The 15,385-nt window shown below is 39.0% G+C and overlaps 2 gene segments (V, D, J or C); both read right to left on the minus strand.

The window, feature by feature from the left end:
- Positions 1-2,651: 2,651 nt before the first annotated feature.
- Positions 2,652-3,299, minus strand: LOC130844615 (T cell receptor delta variable 1-like). The segment is given in 2 exon segments: positions 2,652-3,037; positions 3,251-3,299. Coding segments are annotated over 2 exon segments (435 nt in total).
- Positions 3,300-8,753: 5,454 nt separating this feature from the next.
- On the minus strand, positions 8,754-9,487 carry LOC130844616 (T cell receptor alpha variable 22-like). The segment is given in 2 exon segments: positions 8,754-9,217; positions 9,427-9,487. Coding segments are annotated over 2 exon segments (516 nt in total).
- Positions 9,488-15,385: the final 5,898 nt, after the last annotated feature.

Consider the following 15,385-nt stretch of genomic DNA (forward strand, 5'->3'; position numbering starts at 1 on the left):
CTTCTTTCCTAGTTCCCTTTAGGTTCCAATTTAAACCAGTAATGTCACCATCACTGAGACACCTAGCCATCCTGTCCGGGAGACAAGTGCTTCTCCATATCCAAACTTTGCACTTAAGGAGTCCCCTAAAATGCTACACTCTGGCTAATGATAAAAGTTAGAGACACTTTTCACAGTTAGGAAATTTATCTCATTTTCAAAAGATTAAAAAAATGGGAACAATAAAACCCCTCTCATAGGGTTTTGATATTTAAATTAGATAATGAATCTGAAATACATCCTACAGTGCCTGACATATAATAAGCTCAATAAATATCAACTTTATTTTTTTAGTAAGACCTGCCTTTCCTTCAGTGTCCAGCTCTATGACCTGTTACTGCTTTTTTTTTTTGCTCCACATCAGTTCAGTGATGGAACCATCTAAGAAATTTACTTAATCAGTTATATTCCTAGAGGCAGTCATTTTTCACTATACTCTTGGTGTCATATCCATCTAGCTACATTGATACATTGATACACTCAGGGTACTGAAAAGACATGGATAGAGCACTCAGATGAGGTTTGATTTTGATTTCCCCTAAAGAATAATAAAATCAAGGTCATTCTATATATGTACTAGCTCTTGGATATAATATTTCTGAATTGGATCTCCAAGATTTTGCCATTCTTATTAACCATTTCCTTTTTCTTTTATGAGCTTTTAATATATCCTTCATTTGAATCCAATTCCAGGACTATGTATTGCATATATAGCCTTCCAGTCTAGCACTGACTTTTCACCCTCTTAACAGTAATTTTTAACAAAAACAATTTTAAAATATACTTTCATGTTCATAAGAAGCTAACTCAAAGTTTCATTTGATTGTTTTCTTTAAGAACTTTAAAAATGCTTTTCCTTGTTGACTGCTGTTTCTTCTGATGAGAAGTCAGGTATCATTCCTAATGATGTTTCCCAGAATACAATATACCAATTTCCCCTGGGTATTGGCAAGATTATTTCCACTTAAATAGACCCTTGGATTTGCTTCCAATGCCTTGCAAACTTCTACCAAAACCACAGTGGTGGACTTGCAGAATTCCTTATTCATCCTTCGGCATTCTACATAGCATTGCTCCTGAATAAGGAGCTTGTTTTATAGGAAGTCAAGTATAGCAGTTAGTAGAGGTGTTTGCTATGCGCAGAGGTTATGGAATGGATAATGAAATAAGTAGTTATAAATACCAGCTACAAACATGTGTTCATTTGTCCAAACAAGAACTATTATAGTAATGAAAATTTCTTTTTCATTTTGATATGAATATATTTATGTATACATTAACCATTTTAACTTCCCTCTCCCCTTTACCTGCATGTAGTAACATAAGATGTGCTAATATAAGTTGATCTTATATCTCATTGTATCTCAGTAATTAAAATCCAGGATTCAGTGGGAGAGTGTGACTCAGATAAAAGAAGAAAAAGTTTATTTATCGAAAAATGGATAAATGAATTCGATATACTCTTTGCAGGACAGAGTTAGCTTATTTTGGTTGAAAAAGGAATAATTGTATCATATAAGCAGGAACCATAGTCTTACTGTTGTCCTTATTAGAAAGTTGTGTTGTTAAAAGAGGTACTGATGGATGCCTAGTTAACAAGGAGGCAAGTTAACTAGTTAAGCTATTGTGGTAACTTTGTACTGTTTTAACTTAATTGTCTAGAAATCTAGTTCCCAGAATTTGCTTCCCTGTATTGTTCTGGGTTAGGATTGGCCGCAAAAGAAATTTGTGGAACATTTGGAAGGTAGTTGTGATGAAGTAGCCATATTTTTTATGTTCTGGAGGCTGGTGCAGGGCTCCAGGCACTGCAGCAACTCATGCATGCTGCTGCTGGTCAGGTAGCTCATCTTATGGTTGACTCACAACTCCTCCAACTCCCATCAGATCTCCTCCTCATCTTCTCTTTGGGGCCAAGTGTGCATGTAGCATGATGGCAAATGTCACCCACTTCTCCTGAAGGTCACCCACTACTGTGAGACTGAAGGAGGCGAGAAAAAGATAACTTTCAGTGTGTCTTTGTGGGTTGCATTGTGCTCATGTGTCCTAGTATGTCCTTACATGTCACAGTTTGTCCACGCTTTTGTCCACATCCAACTTTCCTCCACAAATGTTACTCTAGTTGACTTACAGTAAATTCAGGCTCAACACCAGGTATAGAAATAACAGCTTTGCATGGACTCCTCCACCAGCTCCAGCCATTGCCTAAGTTCTAATCCTTATAATGAATTTCTTATTCTACATCACTGGTGGTTCTGTCTCTCGATTGTACCCTAACTGACACAAAGCCTAAGAAGAAAAGACTAAGGAAATGATTTTCATAACAATTCCAGATAACTAGACCCAGGTTTGTGATGTAATGTCTTTAGGTGAAGCCGTCACTTTGAATTATTGTGGAGCAAGTATTCAACTTTAGACAACCTTACATGTGTTCTGTATAATTGACAAAGTCAACAAATCAAGACTGAGAATTTAATAGTAGAAAGTCACTTCAGACATCTGTTTCCAAGTAACTTAGAAGGAGATTTTATTTAGAATTAAATCTTCTGATCCTGACCACAGATGAAGCAACCACAGGACTACCATTTCTTGTCTGGGGTCTGCAGGTGTGCCTTTCAGCTTGGCACCAGCAGCAGAGGGGCTCTCTCTCTTATTGAGCTCTGGGGTTTTTGTTCAGGCTTTCCTATTAATTCAAGCACTGTGAGTTCCCAGAGAGCACAGAAGTACTTTGTAGAATCTTCCAGTTGTAAGGCTGAAATTGTGAAGCTGATGGATTTATCTGCTTTCTGGAAATTTACAGAGTAACGGCCATCCCTTGCATTTGGTCTAAAAGATTCTTGACGAATAAGGAAAGTCATCTCTCCACTGGGAGACTGCTTATACCAAAAAAGATAGTATGTGCTCCAACTTGTTTCATACTGACAGTTCAGTGTAACTGCTTCCCCCACTTGGCTGGATATGGCTGTCTGGACTTGAGTCACTTTCTGGGCCACACAGGATCCTGTGGGAAAAATCAGAAAACAGAGATGAGTAGTAAATAAAGCAGTGTAGGATTTAGACTAATTTAGGACCAAAAGACAAACCAAATTGAAATCATAAGATGCTTGCTTTTCTCCAATCCTCCTTTCCTCCCCAAGTCCACATGAAGTTCCATGTGCCTGTGTGCAGTCCTTTCACCCTGAATATTGGTACCCATGTTTGGAACCATCCCTACCAGAGAAGGTGAAGGCCAGGAACACCCAGAGCAGGCTGGAGAGCGGCATGAGGCATGGATTCCCCTGCACGAATGTGTTTGGTTCTGCCTCAAGCTGAGAACTCAGTATCTTTGAGGCCCTGGCAACACATATACATAGTACCTGGGTTCCTGTGTGACCCCCCCCAAACAGGAAGTAGGGTTTGCTATGTTCATAGACCACGTGGTCTATGCACAGATAGAAAAAAAAAAGTCTGGCTCATCACAAACCTTTATTTTTCTACTTTTCTTTCCCTGGTTATCAAGTTAGGCAGGTCCTGAAATGGGGCATGGAAAAAGCAATTCTTACTAAAGTTTGATCTGAGGGGAACTGAAGATTAGATAAGTTGGCATACATTGATAATTATTCAGCAGAATAATTTTGCCATCCCATTTAAGTCAGGATTTATTATAGGCTATGAACCCTTCTTGTAATCTACTTACTGGTCATTCACTTAGCCTGTGGTTACATTTCTTCATCCAGTATCTAATGGCTCTTTCTTTTTAAAGAACTGTTATTGAGATATAATTGACATACAGTAAACTGCATCTCTTAAAGTGTACAATTTGATATTTTTTTCTTATTAGTAGTGTATATATGGCAATCCCAGTCTTCCAATTCATCCTCCCCATCCCCACTTTCTCCCCTTGGTTTCCATAGGTTTGTTCTCTAGATCTGTCTAATGACTCTTTTTTAAAACTCACAGATTTTCAGCTTTCTTGGTGAAAGGCATTCTTATCCAAAATTATTAATGTATCTCTTTTTTTTTAAGCTAGGGCTCTACTTAGGTTTTTCTGTATATAAATTACTTAACACGAAATGATAAAACATCAGTTCTTCTGGCTTTCAGAATCTACTCAGTTGTATACTTTTTTGTGAAGTTGTAACAGGAATAAAACCTTATTCTTTTGAAAACTGACATTGAATCTTATTTATTAGACTTTGAAGAGGATCAGGATATTCAGTCCTGTTGCCTCCACAAGTAGAATTTTACTTATTAGATCATGTGTCCTAGAATTGTCCTCACATCACATTTTCGGTCCCATTGGACCAAAGTGTTCAGTTTCCCTTGTTAGTAGCTTATTATTTTTCTCTTTGGAAAATAAAGTCAGCAGAAGCATGCCAGATCTTTCCGTGATACAATGCACTCCTACAAAATGTGAAAACTACAGGCTGCAAACACTTAGTAGATATCTACACCACAGAAGCTGGTGACTGAAGTTTTGTGTACATGTTCATGTGGAATGTAGCTGTCAATCTTCTGTTTGGTTTTATTGTTGTAATGGATGAATTAAGATAAAAGGACCAAAGGCAAGTAGACAACTAGGAAAGAAAGTATAGACAAGGTCTAAAACAGCCAGTCCTTTGATTTTAGGGCAAAATAACTCATTAATGAGTGATGCAGGGAGGAGAGTTTATGTTTAGTTGAGACATCTACTTCTCTGTCCCATTTCACCTCTGAATGCGGACAGGCAGCCGATGCCCTGGCTTGCAATTATTATAACGAAGGAGGAGAGACCATAGAATGCCCACAGCAGCCTGGGGAGCAACATGATGGCAGGATTTCCCCCTTGTTGAATGGCCCTGCTCTGAGTTCCTGACAGAAAAGGTGCAAGGTCCCTCAGCTGCATTATAACAGCTGCCTCTGAAATGTAGTTTCTGGCGGGATCAATGTATATGACACCCAGGTTGGGAGATTTGGCCTGGCCTAAACATTGTTCTCCCTTTCCTTGTGACTTAATGATAAATGATTATATCTGATAAAGGACAAGGCAGAATTTAATATCGAAGGACATATGGGAAGGAGACTTATTACTTAAAATTTTCAAATTTAGTAAATCTGAGATGAAACCTGAGGGGCTTATCTGAAACAAATTCATTATGAATCATGCTGTGATTGCAAATATTCATTCATGTTCTGATTGTTCTCTGGTCTTGTTTGAGATGCTGGACATATCAGGCTAAAACAGGGCTGCTGAAATATTCACGATAGGGCCTCTCCTCCCCTAGGGTCCCTTCAAAGGCAGACATCAGTCCGCAGGTTGAGTCACCGCATGGGGCTGTCTTTTCTCCCATATGATCAACATCAGATCAAGGAGATCCCTTCATAGTGAAGAGAACACGTCTTTAAACAGATTCAAGTCAAACAATTGTTCTACATCATTACCAACACTTGATATAGTTGTCTTTTTATTTTTAGCCCAAATAATGGCTGTATAGAGATCTCCTTGTGGTATTGACTTGCATTTCCCTGATGATTATGATGTAGAACAGGGGTTTACAAACTTTTTCCATAAAGGGTAGAACAGTAAATATTTTTGTCTTTACAAGCCATTCAGTCTCTGCTACAAGTACTGAACTCTGCCATTGTGGCATGAAAGAAACCATTGACAATACATAAATAAACGGGCTTTGTTATGCTCCAACAACACTTTATTTACAAAAATAGATGGCTGAATGGATTTGGTTCATGGGCCCTATTATGTTGATTCCTCATCTAGAGGACCCTATAGCATCACAGGGTAATTCTACAAACATTTATAGAAAAGTTAGTCCTCATTCTTCTCAAATTTTTCCAAAAAATTGAAGGCGAGGAAATACTCCCAAACTCATTAAATGAAGCCAACATTACCCTGATACCAAAACCAGACAACAATACTACAAAAAAAGAAAAATACAAGTCAATATCCCTGATGAACATAGACACAAAAATCTTCAACAAAATATTAGCAAACTGAATTCAATAATACGTAAAAGAATCATGAGCAAGTGGGATTTATTCCAGGTGTGCAAGGATGATTTATTATTTGCAAATCAATCAACATGATATACATTAACAGAATGAAGGTTAAAATTTACATGATTATCTCAATAGATGCAGAAAAAACATTTGACAAAATTCAGCATCCATTCATATTAAAAACTCTTAATAAACTTGATATTGAGGGAACAAACCTCAAAATAATAAAGGCCATTTACCACAAACCCACCGTTAACATCATATTCGATGGTAAAAGCTCAAAGCTTTTCTTCTAGGATGAGGAACAAGACAAGGTGCCTACACTTGCCACCTCTCTTTATGTAACATAGTATTTGAAGTTCTACCCATAGCAATCAGATAGGAAAAAGAAATAAAAGGCATCCACATTGGAAAGAAATAAAACTGGCACTATTTACAGATAACATGATATTCTATACAGAAAATTACAAAGAGACAACCCAAGAAACTCTTAGATTAATACAGAAATTCCGTAAGGTTGCAGGGTACTAAATTAATATGCTGAGACCTGTTGCGTGTCTATACACTAATGATAACTATCAGAAATAGAATTTAAGAAAACAATCCAATTTACAATTGAATCAAAGAGAAAATTATACTGAGGAATAAATTCAACCAAGGATGTGAAAGACTAGTATGCTGAAAACTATAAGACAGTGATGAAGGAAACTGAAGACAATATAAATAAATAAAAAGATATTCCATGTTCATGAGCTGGAACAATTGAGACTTAAAATGTCCATCTCAATCAAAGCAATCTACAGATTCAACACGATTCCTCTCAAAATACCCATGGCATTTTCCACAGGACTAGAACAAGTAATCCTACAATTTGTAGAGAGCCACTAAAGACACAGATAGCCAAAGCAATTTTGAGAAAAAAAGAAAAAGTTGCAGGCATCACACTCCCAGATATCAAAATATGCTACAAAGGTACATTAATCTGAGCTGAACGGTGCTGGCACAAAAATAGAGATTTGATCAATGGAACAGAATAGAGAGCCCAGATTTAAACCCATGCACATACATTCAATCAAAGAAGGCAAGAATAAGCAGCAGGGAAAAGACAGTTTCTTTAATACATGGTGTTGGAAAAACTGTACAACTACATGTTAAAAAGTGAAACTAGAACATTTTCTCACAACATATTCAAAAATAAACTCGAATGGGTTAAGTACTTAAAAGTAAGACCTGAACTCATAAACTGCTTAAAGAAAATATACGCAGCAGCGTGCTCTATGACATTCATGTTTGCAATATTTTTTTTTCTATATCTGTCTCCTCAGGCAAGGACAAAAACCCAAAAAATAAAAATAAGCAAATGGCACTCAAACTAAAATATTTTGCACAGTGAATAAAAAAATTAACACACAAATAAGGCAACCTACCAAATGGGAGAAGATATTTGCAAGCTATTAGTCAATAAGGGGTTAATGTCCAGAATATATAAATAACTTTTACATGCAATATCAAAACTACAAATAAACTGATTTTAAAAAAAGGCAGAGGAGGCATTTTTCCAAAGAAACATATAGATGGCCAATGGACACATGGAAAGACGCTCAAGATCTCTAATCAACAGGTAAATGCAAATCAAAACCCAATGAGATATCACCTCAAACCTATCATAATATTATCATCAAAAAACCAAGAAATACTGTGTATTGTTAAGGATGTGGAGAAAAGGAAACTTTTGTGTACTCTTGCTGGGAGAGTAAACTGGTGCAGCCACTATTTAAAACGGTATAAACATTCCTCAAAAAATTAAAAATACAACTACTATATGACCCAGCAATTCCATTCCTGGGTATCTATCAGAAGAAAACAAAAACACTAATTTGAAAATATATATGCACTCTAATGTGCACAGCAGCATTATTTCCAGTAGCCAAGATATGGGAGCAACCTCAGTATTCATTCATATGAATGGATAGAGAATATACATACATATATATGTATATATATATATATGTGTGTGTGTGTGTATATATATATATATATATATGTATATACATAAAATGGAATATTACTTAGCCTTAAAAAAGAGTAAAATCTTCCCATTTGGGACAACACAACAGACATGGAGGGTATTATACTTAGAGAAATAAGTCAGACAGAGAAAGACAAATACTGTATATTTTCACTTATATATGGATTCTAAAATGCAAAACAAATGAAGTATAACAAAACAGAAACAGACTCAGAGATATAGGGAAAAACCTATTGGTTACCAAAGAGGAAAGGGATGGTTGTAGGGGTAAAATAGGTGAAGGTGATTGAGGTACAAACTTCTACTTATAAAAATAAATTAAAATTATGTAATGCGCAGCACAGGGAAGGAATTGATCCCCTGCGAAGACCTTGACTATAGCCAGTGAAACTGATTTCAGACTTCTCACATCCAGAACTGCAAAAGAATCAATTCATATTCATTCATATATGAACATTGAGCAAATAGTTTTTGTTTGCTTCACCACAATAGTAGGATGGGATGATAGTATTTGCACTCGCCTGTTGGGACACATCATGGTGATGCGGGCCTGAACATTCTTGAGACGCCCAGCTAAGGTGGATAACATCTTTATTGGAGTGATTTTTGTCTTCTTTTAGTTCCTTTCACTTTTTCTCATTTTGGAGTCCAACATACTGTCGTTAAATATTTATTTTAATTTTGTTCTCCTATCAGCTACTCTCCTAGCTACAAGTTAGAGGCTATAATGCAAAAAGAGCCATAGATCAAGAAATGTGTATGTGGTTAAAACTGTATCAGTAAGGAATAATAAGTGATGAAACTGCCATGTGGTGGCCTCATGGTGTGACTGTGGCTGGAGGAGGGGCTGAGCCCGGCTGAGGGTTTGTGCACAGGCTGCAGCTGCCTGGGGAGCACCGTGCTGCACAGCACAGAAGTAAGTGGCTGAGTCTGTGGTCTGGGAAGAGGAAATGTACAGTGAGCTGTGGCGGTCTTTAGGGACTGTCGTGGCATTTAACCTTCCATTCTGCTTTGTCCCTGAAGCAATGAAAAACAGGTGGATGAGGCGGCCCCCAGGGATCTGACGATACCACTGCACATTCTGTGGGGAGAAGGAAAAATTACACCGCAGCGTGGAGCTGGCTCCCTCCTGGAGACTCAGGGCGGGGGGACTCTGCTCCACATCCGCCCCTCGCACACCTGATGAGAAACAGGGAAACAGTCACAGGTGAGGGGCACTGTAATTCACTGTAACGCCTACAAAACCCTGAAAGTGTCCCCCCCAACCCCCATAGAGGTCAAGAAGGATAGAAAGTCTGCAGGACTTGTCAGTTCCTGCCCCTCCCGCCCCCAACAATTCAGCAGCTGCTCAATCCTTCCGATTCCCCTGTGGGGCAGCCCCAACTCACAGCAAACCTGGGCAAACAGAAGCCCCAGCACACTGCCCGCTAGCCTCTTCATGATGCTGCCTCTTCTTGCTGGGACATTTTCACTGTAAGATACTTAACTAAACCCCGGGTCGGTGATGTCATGACTTGTTCTGGAAAGCTTCCTGCTCCTGCAACCAATCAGCTCCCCCAGCAAACCCTGCCCAAGCCCACACTTTGTGACAGGAAGCCCCACCCTCCTGCCTCAACCAACTCAGAATGGGCTGCAGAGGGGTGGAGTGACAGTGGGAAGAAGAAAGTTCGTTATTTTATGACTTGAGGGACAATTTTCTGAGAACATTTCAGAGAAGGCAGACTGATTTGGAATTTGGGGGGATTTGACGGAAGAGAAAACAAAAATTAATGATGTAGCCCCATCCTTCCTCTCAGAGGGCACAGATGCAGGAGGTTCTTGCATATGGAACTGCTGTTTCCCAGAAGTGCTGAGGATCCATGTTTCTGCTTCTCTCATGCACGCGCATGTGGTTCTGCAGGTGCTCATGAGTCAGCCCAGGATCAGCAGTTTTTCCTATCTGATGGAACAGTGTACAGTATTCAATAGTTTTACTCTTTTTTTAAATTAATTAATTAATTAATTTAATTGGCTTTGTTGGGTCTTTTTTTGCGTGAGCTTTCTTTTAGTTGCAGTGAATGGCGGCTACTCTTCGTTGTGGTGCGTGGGCTCCTCGTTGCCGTGGTTTCTCTTGTTGCAGAGCACGAGCTCTAGGCGCATGGGCTTTGGCGCATGGGCTTCAGTAGTTGCAGCACATGGGCTCAATAGTTGTGGCTCACAGGCTCTAAAGCACAAGCTCAATAGTTGTGGCACATGGGCTTAGTTGCTCTGCAGCATGTGGGATCTTCCTGGAGCAGGGATGGAGCCCGTGTCCCCTGCATTGGGCATTGGCAGGCAGATTCTTAACCACTAAGCCATCTAAGAAGCCCTCAACAGTTTTACTTTTAAATTATATATATGTATTCAAGACTCAACCTGCATAAAGAGTGACATGATTTATTTTAGCCACTAGATGGACATTGAAACTAGAATTGTAAGTAGTTTTATTTTTATTAAAACATCTATAATTTAAAAATAAATTTTATATAAAACTTCAGTTTAAATACATTTTAAACTGTTGATTACTATTATTTGTATTCTGCTTTTTAATTTTAAGAGGTAATTTTAAAGAAAAATAAGTGCTTTTTGAAACCATATGAAAATAATTTTAGTTTGTGCTGTTATCTCAGACTCTATAAATAATACTAATTCTCTGTAAATGGATTTGGAGGTAAAAGGGATGAGGACCTGTACATTTTCACTGAATTAAAAGTGAAGTGATCTGCAGACACTAAAGTTAAGATGGACAATTCAACACTGCTACAAATGTTTACTAGATGCACTGTAAGAAATAATATAGAAAAATAAAGATGATTAGGAATCAGTAATTTTGGGGGGTCACACAGTAGGTATTAGAGAAATTGAATTACAAGATAGAAAAGAGGAGAGAGGCAGCCTGGGTGGGTCACTCAGAACCACTAGCCCCAGGACTCGACTTGGAACTTGGCCATGACAATGTGTTTAACCTAGAATACCTGTTCCTGGGTAAGGAAAGCCTTTTTTCCCTCATACTATGTTGTCTGGACATACCAGAAGAGATAAGGAAGTCCACTACAGGTAGGAGGAGTTGCACCTCAGCTTCAGGGGCCCCTTCAGAGCCAATGATGTGGCCGTCAGGCTGGGTCACTGACTGGGCTCCAGTTCTTCCTGAGACATCAATGCTGAATCCGTGAGACCAGGACAGACCTACCTATAGTGAGACAGTGTCTCTAGTCAGGTTCCAGCCAGAACAATGTTCCTTCTGTAGAGGCAGGAGCGTGGAACATAATGTTACTTAATCCCTGTGAAGAGCATTCCCAGCAGGAGAAGGGTGGTTGAGAACAGGGCTAGGCAGGGAGGAAGCCAGACCCATATTCTGGAAGATCTTCCCTGAGGGGCAGGAAGAAATGTGCCAGGGTACGCTGAGTCCTCGTAACTGGGAAAACCTGAGGGTCAAGTGATTGCTTTTCAGGCAAGTTCTAGAGACTATCAGTAAGAGATGCTTCCTTCACAATAACTGCTCCTGGTGTTGAGCCTGTTCAAGTGTGCGCCTCAGGGAGCTGTGAGGTGAGAAGCTGATAGGAGTGAGGTAGACCTTGAATGACAAGCGACATTTCCACTTTATGCAACATCAACCTCTGGAGGTCAATAGTGGAAGTAAATCCAGTTGTGAGGCTTTCTTGCCCCATCTCCTTCCTGCTGCTATCTAGGTTTGAATTTTTTAGCATTCTAAACTGATGAGACTGTTTTAGGGGTTTTCTTATAAAGAGTCTCTTTTAATATTATGAATTAAGTAGTATTATTTAATCCTATGAAGTAAATCAGCCCCACTTTATAAATGAGGAAACAGAAGCATGGAAGAATGGATGTAATTTTCTTCAGGATCATAGTAATTGACAACTGGAATTTGTGCCATTGGTTTCATTCAAGAATCGTGTCATTGACCACTGATAATTTATCACTATGGCCTTTAGAATAGATATTATCCTCACTTAATAGAAGGGAAATCAATCCTTTTGCAGTTAAATAATTTGTCTAGGGACACATAAGGATTAGAACCTAATTCTACTAGACTCCAAGCCCAGTTCCTTACCCACTATGTTATCTATGATACAGTACTACTCTTTGAGAACAGATGTAATTTCACCAAGACACACACCCAGAGCAAAATTCAGAAGAAACCAGAGACTAAAGAAAATCGCCAAGGAACCCAAACCCTGAGGTGATGGGCAATAGAAAAAGTATCAGAGAAACCTCAAAGGGTAGCCCAGAGAGGGACGTGGCCGATCAGAACTGGCTGGTGTCCTGAATGAGAAGAGAAGAGGAAATGCCTGTCTAGTGAGACGGTGACTGAAAGGTGTCTATTGATTTTTAACAGTGCAAAGATCATGATTTGAGTCTTTCAGCAGCAGCTCCACTATAGTAGCGATGATACAAGGGAGAAAAAATTATGAATACAGAAATCTCTTTCCAGAGGCTGCACTGTGAAGGGGAGGAAAGAGTTGTGGTGGTAACCAGACAGAATGCTGAAGTGGTAATAGTAGGGGGTTTAAAGGTTGGGATATATTTACATGTTTTGGAAAGGATCTACAAGCAATGCATCAAAACTCTGAAGAGACAGGCAGAATGGAATATGGACCATAGGTAGGAGGACCAAGTTTCAGTAGGAGAAGAAACAGTTATTTCCATTCATTAGAATGACAGAAGAAAGGATTGGCTTGAATTTCAGGATTATTTCAGGGTGTGAAGGCAGAAAGTTGAAACATCTATTAATTTCTAATGGAATCTTTTTTGTTCTTATGAGTAGAAATTAAATTCCACCCAAGAGAGTGAACAGAGGAGGTTCTAGGTTAGGAAGTCTGAGTGTGAGAAGTTATGAAATAGTCATTGTAGGATTGACAGTGAGAGATGATTACAGAGAAAAAGAATATTTTTCTGGCAACACTGTGGGTCTAGTTAGTGTTGAAGGTGACAACAGGTTTCAGTGACACCAGTCTACCCATCTGCGTGATTTTCTTGAACTCTGCTTATTAAATACACATAAGAAGACATATATTGATCCATGATTGGGAATTAATAAGATCACTAATATGGCACAGAATTGGGGCAAGAACAATGAGGTTAATGACTAAATACTGATTGAAGGAGGGCCATGGAGTTTAGATATTGTAGATTAGGAAATAAAGGATAGGAAGACAGTGAGAAACAAGAGGACGGTAAAGGAATCAGGGGACAAAATGACCATGTACGGTCAAAGAACAAGCACCGTAGAAGTAACTGGGTGTAAGAATGCTTGGATGCAAGGTTGAGACAGGATGTGAGATTTCAGAGGTGGAGCAGCATCTAACTGGAGAATTATCATCAGGTCTTTCTAGAGTGAGGCCATGGGAGTTAGTGGCTGAAGGGGATTCTGATTGATAATCTTCAAAGTGGATGAGTTCAGGCTTCTCTCTGAATTGTCCTTGTGGACATTTAAGTCGTGTTGTGTTAGGTTACAGTAGAATCTTCTGTGTTAACGTCTTCAATGTATAAGGAAGAGTGTCCGGTGTTTATAAGGATGGGTGTGAAAAAAGGAATAAGGAAAAGTAGGGGTGAAAGGCCAAGTCTCAAAGTAGCAAAGACAAGAGTCTGGGTTTGGGGCGTATGTGGTAGTGAAGAGGATTCTGTTCCCATTTCTGTATCTGAGGTGTTTCAGGTGAGCACCTAAGTAATATGGAGCCACCACGAGAGAAAGGACGTGCATTGCAAGCAGTCAGGCACGTGGAAGGGATTTGCACAGGGGCTACTGAATGTTTGTTTCCAATAGAATGGGGTTCAGGGGCCACAGTAGAAAGTTTCTTGGGAGGTTAGAGGCAGTTATGTCAAAGTAGAAAGTTAAACAAGTCAAACTCATTTGTGAGTCATTCCTCTATAGAAGAAGTCAATTACAGGTAGAACTGAATGTGCCTCCAGGGGTCCTAGTACAGAGGAACGTGGCCACAATCAGATCAGCTGGTGCTCAGGTCTCTCATCAGATGTCATAAATCAATACATGCTGGCTATCTAGATGGACTCAGCTCTCATGTGTTTAATTATGCTATGTTATGTTATGTTATGTTATGTTATGTTATGTTATGTTATGTTATGTTATGCTATGTTATGTTATGTTATATTACATTAAAAAATCTGCAAGTGATTTTCCTTACTCATAGAGTCACTGGAGAAAATTATCTCTGCCTCACATTCAGAGGGCACACCTGTAGACAATCCCTGGAGCCCCACTCTCTGCACTCACTGCTTACAAATAATTGCCTGGGTCTCTGAAATGAAGGTTGTAATGTGCTGGAAGACATTGGAATGTTTATCTAGGTTGACTGTGAATCTTCTTTCTCGGTTTCCTATCCATTGATAATTTAAGTATCTGACCTCTCTTTCTTTCCTTCTGACATCATCCCTCTCTTCTCCTGCTTCCTTACCTAATATGGAGTCTAAAGACAGTCATTCCAAAGCTCTTTTATCAATGCCATCCATGAATACATTCCTCTCTCTCTTCCATGTCACCAGCCTCCCAAATCCGAAGACAGGATGTACTCCCTTATCTGCTATTACAGCAACCTGGAACCATGCACTAGATTCTGGCATAATGTAAATAATGGCAAAGATGTTGGCTAATAAATCTTACTGACTGCTTAGCATGCCACAGTCCTGGGAGCCCTTTAATATTGAAGGTTGTGACTGATACTGTTCATTGCCTACAAATAGATTTACTTCTTCATCCTTATTAATAGAAGCCTGGTGTTCTTTAGTTTGCAGTGATCCCAGGTACAACCACTGGAGAACAGTATGGAGTTTCCTTTAAAAACTAAAAAATAGAACTACCATATGACCCAGCAACCCCACTACAGGGCATATACCCATAGAAAACCATAATTCAAAAAGACACATGCACCCCAATGTTCATTGCAGCACTATTTACAATAGCCAGGACATGGAAGAAACCTAAATGTCCATCAACAGAGAAATGGATAAAGAAGATGTGGTAGGTATATACAATGGAATATTGCTCAACCATAAAAAGGAACAAAAATGGGTCATTTGTAGAGAACTGACTGGACCTAGAGACTGTCAAACAGAGAGAAATCAGAAAGAGAAAAACAAATATCATATATTAACACGTATATGTGGAATCTAGAAAAATGGTATAGATGATCTTATTTGCAAAGCAGAAATAGAGACACAGACATAGGGATCAAACATATGGATACCATGGGGGAAAGGGGGATGGGTTGAATTGGGAGATTGGGACTGACATGTACACACTAGGGATAGTATGTATAAAATAGATAACTAATAAGATCTACAGTATAGCAC

Source organism: Hippopotamus amphibius, chromosome 2, assembly GCF_030028045.1.
Source record: "Hippopotamus amphibius kiboko isolate mHipAmp2 chromosome 2, mHipAmp2.hap2, whole genome shotgun sequence".
Classification (NCBI taxonomy): Eukaryota; Metazoa; Chordata; class Mammalia; order Artiodactyla; family Hippopotamidae; genus Hippopotamus; species Hippopotamus amphibius.